Source organism: Staurois parvus, unplaced genomic scaffold, assembly GCF_062004578.1.
Source record: "Staurois parvus isolate SC_StPar_1 unplaced genomic scaffold, SC_StPar_1.0 ptg000186l, whole genome shotgun sequence".
NCBI classification, from domain to species: Eukaryota; Metazoa; Chordata; class Amphibia; order Anura; family Ranidae; genus Staurois; species Staurois parvus.
Window position 1 is genome coordinate 3,057,240 of NW_028317982.1, and position 9,198 is coordinate 3,066,437.

General features: G+C 43.5%; 1 protein-coding gene across 1 annotated transcript; it reads left to right on the forward strand.

Annotated features, from left to right (window-relative positions):
* Nucleotides 1-4,914: 4,914 nt before the first annotated feature.
* DRD5 (dopamine receptor D5) lies at nucleotides 4,915-8,989 on the forward strand. Its single transcript, XM_089677406.1, has 2 exons — nucleotides 4,915-7,114; nucleotides 8,711-8,989. The coding sequence occupies exon 1, from the start codon at nucleotides 5,707-5,709 to the stop codon at nucleotides 7,012-7,014; it is 1,308 nt and encodes a 435-aa protein (XP_089533532.1). The 5' UTR covers nucleotides 4,915-5,706; the 3' UTR covers nucleotides 7,015-7,114; nucleotides 8,711-8,989.
* Nucleotides 8,990-9,198: the final 209 nt, after the last annotated feature.

Sequence of the window (9,198 nt, forward strand, 5' to 3'; positions counted from 1 at the left end):
AAATGGTTAGTCCACCCCTGTTGCTTACTACCATTCATGTGATCACTGATTGGCCAGGGAGTATGCACAGGCCCCATGAGTTGTCAGTCCGCCCCTGCTCAGAAATTATCTCTTCAGGCAAGCCTATCTATTTTCTAGCTAACAACTGAATTATACCTTATCTAACAACTCCCCCCCTACAGTTATTTCTATATGTATCACTTGCTCAAGCTCACCACACACATTACAGTCTAATTGTACAACAACTATGTAGTGCAAGGACTTCATATTACATAGTTTCAGCAACTCTGAAGTCAGTGATTGTAAAGGCTGAAGATTTTTCATCTTCATGCATTTTATGCATGAAGGTAAAAACCTTCAGTGTGCAGCTCCCCCTGAGCCTGATTTCAATACAGCAATGTTCACGAGAGCAGCAGCTCCCCTGGGACTCTCCTCATTGGCTGAGACACAGCAATGGGAGCCATTGGCTCCTGCTGCTGTCAATCACAGCCAGTGAGGAAGGGACGGGACTGAGCCACACTCTGTGTGTCCCATAGATACACAGAGGTGGCTCGTGAGCAAGCATCTACGAGTGCCCCCAGAGCAAGCAGATTGCTGAGGACTTGAGCAGCTGGCTGAGGACGCGAGCAGAGAAGGATCGGGGCTGCTCTGTGCAAAACTATTGCACAGTGTAGGTAAGTATGACATGTTTATTATTTTAACCACTTCCCGACTGCCCTATAGCAGAAATACTGCGACAGGTCAGCACGGGTGCACAAAATCACGTATATATACTTGATTTTGCATTTCCAAGTAGGGGGTCCGCGCGAGTCACGCACGCCCTACCCGCACTGCCATTCCGGGTCATGGCTGTCAATCACCAGGTCCCAGCCAGTGATTACTTGCTGGCACCCGGTGATTGCCAAGCATCTCCGATGGGAAGGAGAACTGTTTGTTAACAAAAAAGTTGTCTCTGTCAGCTTGTGCACACTGCTTTGCATGGCTGTGGAGAGTGTTTGATCACCCCTCATGTTAACCCCTTCCTCCCCAGTGCCATTAGTACAGTGTCAGTGTTTTTTAGCACTGATCATTGTATTGGTGTCACTGAGGATGTCAGTGACACCAAGTCTGTTCCCCCCCAGTGTCAGAATGCCCGCTGTAGTCCCGCAGCCTTGCTATAAGTCGCTGATCGCCACCATTACTAGTAAAAAAAAAAAAAAAAAACAGTATATACCGCCATTTGTAAACGCTATAACGCTCACGTAAACCAATTAATTTACACGTACTGGGATTTTTTTTAGCAAAGACATGTAGCAGAATACATTTTGACCTAAATTTATAGTGAAATTAGATTTTTAACATTTTTTTACATGTTTAATAGCAAAAAGTTAAAAATATTGTTTTTTTTTCTCAAAATTGTTGTTTTTTTATAGAGCAAAAAAATAAAAAAAACTCAGGTGATCAAATACCACCGAAAGAAAGCCTAGTTCATGGGAAAAAAAGGACATAAATATAATTTGGGTGCAGCATTGCATGACCGTGCAATTGTCAGTTAAAATAATTCAGCGCCATAATGCAAAAAATTGCCTGGTTGGAAAGAGGGGTAAATCCTCAGGAGGGCAAGTGGTTAAAGAAAAAAAAAAACCAAGGGTTTAGAACCAATTTATGTTGTACAAAGATTGTATGGTTAGATTGCAATATGTGTGGTGACCCTTAGACTGTAAGCTCCCAAGATCAAGGCTTCCAAAGCTGGCCATAGGCAGATTGGCAAAAGGGGGTGCAATTAATTTGTGCCCACATGCATGGGTTTGTGGTCGCCGTCCCCTAACCTCTCATTTTCTTTTTAAATTAATTTATTTACCTCAGGTTTATATTTCTGAATTAAGGTTACTGGCCCTTTACATTTTTTTGCTTACATGTGCAGGTGTTTCCTGAGTGGTTCAATAGAAGCATGTGACTTTAAAGAACTTTTTGGAAACTACCAGGACCATATTTAAAGCAGCAGCCATCTGGGCTCGAGACTGTTGGCTGGACACTGGACTTTGATCCCCCCCCTCCCTGTTGCAGGCACTTTGTGTGGTTTGTCACCCTTGAATCAAGGGGGGACTGATTTGTTAAAGTTATGATATGTAAGCTTGAGTCCTAGGACTGAGCTGATATCTGTAATAAAATTTATACACTGATATACACTGCTCAAAAAACTTAAAATGACACTTTGAAAACACATCAGATCTCTATGGGGGAAAATCTCATGCTGGATATCTATACTGATATGGACTGGGGAATGTGTTAGGAACATAAGGATGCCCCATTGTTTGATGGAAATGAATATTATCAACCTACAGAGGACTGAATTCAAACACACTCCAAAAATCAAAGTGAGAAAACAATGCAGCAGGCTAGTTCATTTTGCTGAAATTTCAATGCAGCAACTCAAAATAGTTCTCAGTAGTTTGTATGGCCCTTACGTGCTTGCCTGACAATGTTGGGGCATGCTCCTAATGAGACAATGGATGGTGTCCTGGGGTATTTCCTCCCAGATCTGGACCAGGGCATCACTGAGCTCCTGGACAGTCTGAGGTGCAACCTGGTGGAGTCAATATCCCAGAGGTGTTCTATTGGATTTAGGTCAGGTGAGTGTGGGGGCAATTCAATGGTATCAATTCCTTCATCCTCCAGGAACTCCCTGCATACTCTCACCACATGAGGCCGGGCATTGTCGTGCAACAGGAGGAACCCAGGGCCCACTGCATCAGTGTAGGGTCTGACAATGGGTTCAAGGATTTCACCCCAATACCTAATGGCAGTCAGGGTGCCGTTGTCTAGCCTGTAGAGGTATGTGCATCCCTCTATGGATATGCCTCCCCAGACCATCACTGACCCACCACCAAAACGGTCAAGCTGAACGATGTTACAGGCAGCATAACGTTCTCCATGGTTTCTCCAGACCCTTTCACCCTCTGTCACATGTGCTCAGGGTGAACCTGCTCTCATCTGTGAAAAGCACAGGGCACCAGTGGTGGATCTGCCAATTCTGGTGTTCAATTGCAATTGCCAATCAAGCTATATGGTGCTGGATAGTGAGCACAGGGAGGACATCGGACCCTCAGGCCACCCTCATGAAGTCTGTTTCTGATTGTTTGGTCAGAGACATTCACACCAGTGGCCTGCTGGATATCATTTGTAGGGCTCTGGCAGTGCTCATCCTGTTCCTCCTTGCACAAAGGAGCAGATACCGGTCCTGCTGATGGGTTAAGGACCTTCTATGGCCCTGTCCAGCTCTCCTAGAGTAACTGCCTGTCTCCTGGAATCTCCTCCATGCTCTTGAGACTGTGCTGGGAGGTACAGCAAACATTGATGTACCATCCTGGAGGAGTTGGACTGCCTGTGCAACCTCTGTAGGGCCCAGGTATCGCCTCATGCTACCAGTAGTGACACTGACCCTAGCCAAATGCAAAACTAGTGAAACACAGTCAGAAAAGATGAGTAGGGAAAAAATGTCAGTGGCCTCCACCTGTAAAACCATTCTCTTTTGGGGGTCGTCTCAGTGTTGCCCATCTAGTGCACCTGTTGTTAACTTCATTAACACCAAAGCAACTGAAACTGATTAACAAAAGACCCTCTGCTACTTAACTGACCAGATCAATATCCCAGGAATTTAATTGACTTCATGCTATACTCTGATTAAAAAGCATTCCTTTAATTTTTTTGAGCAGTGTATATGAGTTATTTGACTTATACCAATATCTTAGATTGTAAGCTCCAAGGAGCCGGGCCCGCCTATCCCTCTTGTATTGAACTGTATTGTTGCTGTATTGTCTCCCGTTATATTGTAAAGCGCTGAGCAAACTGTTTGCGCTACATAAATCCTGTATAATAATAATAATAATAATAAAAAAAGCGCAGCGGCCATTATTAAAGCCATTTATTTGAGTTCTGTTTTTTTTTTTATATTGGTAAATGGATAGATGGGGGGGGGGGGGGCATGCAGCCTGCAATCCCTTGAAACTTTGATCAGTGTATGACCATCCCTGCTCCACGCAAGTCGATCATTTGATGACTTCTGGAAAATTTTAGTTGATCGGTGGCTGCTGTCACTGATCACTATACTCTGTCAGCAGCAGGTGCAGCTGTCAGAATACCAGATGCTGATGAGGATTCCTCCATCCACCTGGCTTGTATGGATAGAGGAAATCTGTTATTTTTTTGTTGTTCAGCTCACTTGCTGAATGAAAAACAAAAACAAAAAATGCAACTAAATATCTATGATCAGCTCAAACCTCTTGTCTTCCTTGCACTGTGAGTGTACGGTCTCCCTTTAGGATTCATTTACACCGTAATTCCTGCGTTCACTGCACAACGCCACATGCATACTTATATGCATTTGTAATGCCTTTTGTAGTGTATTTATGGTGCATTTTTTCATGCATTTACATGCATTTGCAGCATGTTCATGTGCATTCAGGCATGCAAAGAATGCAGAATATTGTGGGGAGTTTTTTTAAACACACATGAAAGCACTACAGTGATGCAAACTAGGCTCATTGAAATACATTGATTCTTGCATATGAATTATACTATGTTTATCAGCACCTTTGATGGCATACTGTGTAAAAAAAAGTCCTTATGTTTTAAAATTCTATTCACACTGACGTTTATAAATCCCCATATGATAATAATAACAGAGAAACAAAAAAAGCTTGTGCTTCCTATTGACTGCCAGCTAGCAATCCTGCCTGGGACTTGTAGTTCTACAGCATGGACTATATGCCTTTCCCATAGCCACTGCCAGCCTGCACCCCTGGATTCCTAGTGTGGAGCATTGGAATAACATGGGATTACCATTCCTTTGTGTTTTTCTTTGTGGTGAGAGTTTAGGACATGATGGAGGGGACGTTGAAGTGGAAAGCACCAGCCAGCATTGATCTTGATAGGTTCAGAAGGTTTCAGGTCAGCAGCAGCAGAAAATAACCCAGTCAGAGAGATCCACAATCTGTGCACACACTGATGACTTGTGAGCTGCTCCCCGGCAGCAGCAGCGCAGCCCCATGTCTATGGATCGCTATATAGAAACATGACTGGCGGAGACACTTTCATGTGAGCGTCTGAAATAGCTAGGCGTTGTTCTATGGAGGGAGGGAGGAGGTCAGGGATCGCCTGCAGGCATCAATATGTGTCCTTCACTTGGGACTGGCTGCATCTGGAGTGACGTGTGAAGCTTTGTCCTAGGCAACTCACTTTCCACCCATCGGAGCCACCAGACAGGTATTTTAGGATCAGCCCGGCTCCAGGAGAGGTTGGTGGTCACATTGCAAGCCACAGGAGATGATAGAGCTGCCTGCACGAGATTTCCTAAAGAAGGATGCAACTTAAGCGCTGGGTTGAGCTTCAAGTTCCTGAAGGGTATGACTGAGAGCAGTTGAAGGGTGCCCATGCCAGGGTGGGGATCGCCAGCTAGAGGAAGGATGTACAGAGGAGGGCAGGGGTCTAGAAGGTGGACGGGCTCCAGCTGTGCTCCAAGACCCAGCTGTGTGGCTGGCTGCAGCTGTCATCCCATAATAGCCCTGAGCATGGACTGCTTGAAGACCAGAGAGGACAACGCAGGGGGCTAGGAGCTCCTCATGGGGGGGACAAGTCCTACCGAAGCTGCTGCGGAGCCGCGTTCCACCCAGGCGGCACTATGGCGTTACCCTTTCGCCTTGGACAGCGCTGAGACTGCCTGAAGAGATGCTGATGAACAGGAGCCTCTACCAAGAAGCTCAGCAGAGAAGAGACCTGGTGGCAGGGCAGGTGGTCACCGGGAGCCTCCTGTCCCTTCTCATCTTCTGGACCCTTTTTGGCAACATCTTGGTATGCACAGCCGTCATGAGGTTCAGACACCTGCGGAACAGGGTGACCAACATCTTCATCGTGTCCCTGGCTGTCTCTGACCTCCTGGTCGCCCTCTTGGTGATGCCTTGGAAAGCAGTGGCAGAGGTGGCCGGTCACTGGCCATTTGGAGCCTTCTGCAACATCTGGGTGGCCTTTGACATCATGTGCTCCACAGCTTCCATCCTCAACCTGTGTGTCATCAGCGTGGACAGATACTGGGCGATCTCTAGCCCTTTCAGGTATGAGAGGAAGATGACCCAGAAGGTGGCTTTGCTGATGATCGGTGCTGCTTGGACTTTGTCCATCCTCATTTCCTTTATACCTGTCCAGCTAAACTGGCACAGAGATAGGGGGGATAGCCAGACCCTGAGCAACCACACTGCGGAGAACTGTGACTCTAGCTTGAATAGGACTTATGCTATTTCTTCTTCCTTGATAAGCTTCTACATTCCTGTGGCCATCATGATTGTCACCTACACCAGGATCTACAGGATCGCTCAGATTCAAATCAGACGGATCTCCACTCTGGAAAGGGCTGCCGAACATGCCCAGAGCTGCAGGAGCAACCGTGATAACTGTAGACAACACCATACCAGCTTGAAGACTTCCATCAAGAAAGAGACTAAAGTTCTCAAGACGCTTTCTGTCATCATGGGGGTGTTTGTGTGCTGCTGGTTGCCCTTCTTCATTTTGAACTGCATGGTTCCCTTCTGTGACAGGTCTTCTGGACACCCCAAAGCTGGGCTTCCATGTGTCAGTGAGACCACCTTTGATATCTTTGTCTGGTTTGGGTGGGCTAACTCCTCTCTGAACCCCATTATCTATGCTTTCAACGCTGACTTTCGCAAGGTCTTCTCCAGCCTCTTGGGATGTGGACAATGGTGCTCCACCACACCTGTGGAGACGGTCAACATCAGCAACGAGCTCATCTCCTACAACCAAGACACCATCTTCCACAAGGATATTGTCACCGCCTATGTGAACATGATCCCCAACGTGGTGGATTGCATGGATGACAATGATGAGACCTTTGACCGCATGTCTCAGATCTCTCAGACTTCTGCCAATATTGAGATGGCCACTGGCTCGGTGTGTGACTTGGACTGTGACACAGAGCTGTCACTTCATAAAATTACACCTTCCATGCCCAATGGCTTTCATTAGTGCTCATCCAAGATCGGTCCTTTCTGACCATATCATTGCTCTCTTTGGTGCCATTTGAAAAACATAAGACAGCATCACCCATTCCCATAAATCTAAATGAGTAAGTCATGAGAAACTGTTCTACACTTATGAAATGTACCATGTGTCTTTCTGTGTTTTAATTCTTGCCAATGTTTGTATATTGATTAAAGAACTAAAGGGAATGAGATTTAAAGCCCAACTCTACCTTCCTGACAGATCACTGTAATGCAGGATGGTAACATAAAATATTCATGCATTTATTACCTTATCTGTTAAAATAAATACCTAAAAAAAAAAAAAAATATATATATATATATATATATATATATATATATAAATATATATATATATATATTACAACTCTTGAAGTGCAACTCTTGAAATATAGCTTGCTACAATTGTTAAAGCAAAAACAAAACAAAAAAAAACAAAACAAAAGAAATAAAGTGCAAAGGTTAGGATTACAGATGAGTGGAGTGATTTTAATAAAATTTATTTTATTACACATTTTGCCATTAGGAAATTTTGCTAACAGAAATTCTCAGTTCTGCTCATTGAGCTGCTTAAGTAAAATCTGCTGGAAGGAAATATAATTTAATCTAATTTTTTTTTTTGGGGGGGGGGGGGGGCGGGGGAGGATATTTAGGGTGGTTTATTTATTGCTCTTTGTACTTTTGTAATTTTTTTTTCACTTTCTTTTTTGTGTATTTGTAATTGTAAACTGTTGATTTACATTTTTTAGTTTGTCCTTTTCAGTTTTTTTTCTTTCTGTGAAAAAAAACTGAAATTATGCGGCTGACAAGGAGCAGCTTTTTAGCACAGGAACAGATCCAGGATAGCTGAGGGAGCTCCTGTAGGAATTTTAAGCACAATGGATATATAAAACTACAAAAAAAATCCCAATTTTGCCTTGCTCATCTACATCAATTAATTTACCTAAAGTGGCAAAATGTTGCCAAAATCTCTCAATGTCTGCATAAATTTGTAATAAATGAAAACTATCAGTTGCCTTTAGGATACTTCAAGATTCTTTGCAGGATTAATGGAACCTGCATGGCAGAAAATACAATCTGCAGATCGAATAATTCCATTGACTTGTTTTGCAGTGTGATAGATGTCAGAAAGATAGAGTTACACTTTAAATGGCTTCAGTAGGTCAGTAGGTTCATTGAAATGTGATGTCTAGCAAAAGGAGACAGCTTGTCTACATCCTTTGTGGAGCTACAGTCTTGGAATCATCTTGCTTACTGTGCAAATATTTCATTATATTGTGTTGCCAAACTTGGAAATGTTCCAAAAAAAATTACAAGTCCCAACCTTCCAAAACAGAAGTTTATTTGAAATGTTGGGATTTGCAGTCCTACAGCATCTCTAACAAACGGTCTGCAACTTGTAAACTTGCCCCTGATGCAGGGGTTTGGTTTTGAGCATCAGTGGTACCCAGTAACCTGATAATTGAGCTATTGAATGTCTCCTTATCGCCCCCTCCTGGCCAAGGGTTAATTGGCAGCATTCTAATCCAAATAAAAAAAGAAGTCGAACTGTCAACTAACTACTTGATAAAGACATAAGAAGTAAAAATATGCATGGGTATTTTTTCCTGCCTTTTATTTCTAACTAATGAGGTATTGACAGTGCTTTACAATGCAGTCACATGTGTCTTTTCTCATTACAGCAACCCCGTTTACATTTGATAAGCCAGTGTTACATAAACTGCTAACCGAGACCCGTGCATCAGGATTGCCATCTGTCGCAGAAAGGGTTAAACAGACTCAAAAGAAGGCACACACTGCTATAATCACTTATCACTGCCTGCGAGACCAAGTAATCCTCCTGTAAAGCTGCTCAGTGTCTCTAAAACGCATAATACCAAAAAAACAGCAAAACATGATACAGAGCCCTGGATGCTGCGTGTATTAGAGGTGCACACACTGTACCACATGTGTAATACAAAGAGGCTGGGCCACTAAAGGAGTCATTGCTGGCGCTGTCACTCTGTTTTTTCCTTAAACCCCCAATTATGTGCAGGATATATTCTGATTTTCAAAATATAATGCATCTGCACTGAGAAATGTTATTGTGCTGCTTATGTAACTTTTGTATTTTATATGCTTGCTGTACCATATTTATATTAATATACATACAGATTTAAATACATCTCTG

Bases quoted from the DNA above. Each gene is read 5' to 3' on its own strand.
- DRD5 (XM_089677406.1), top strand. From the start codon at position 5,707: ATGCTGATGAACAGGAGCCTCTACCAAGAAGCTCAGCAGAGAAGAGAC.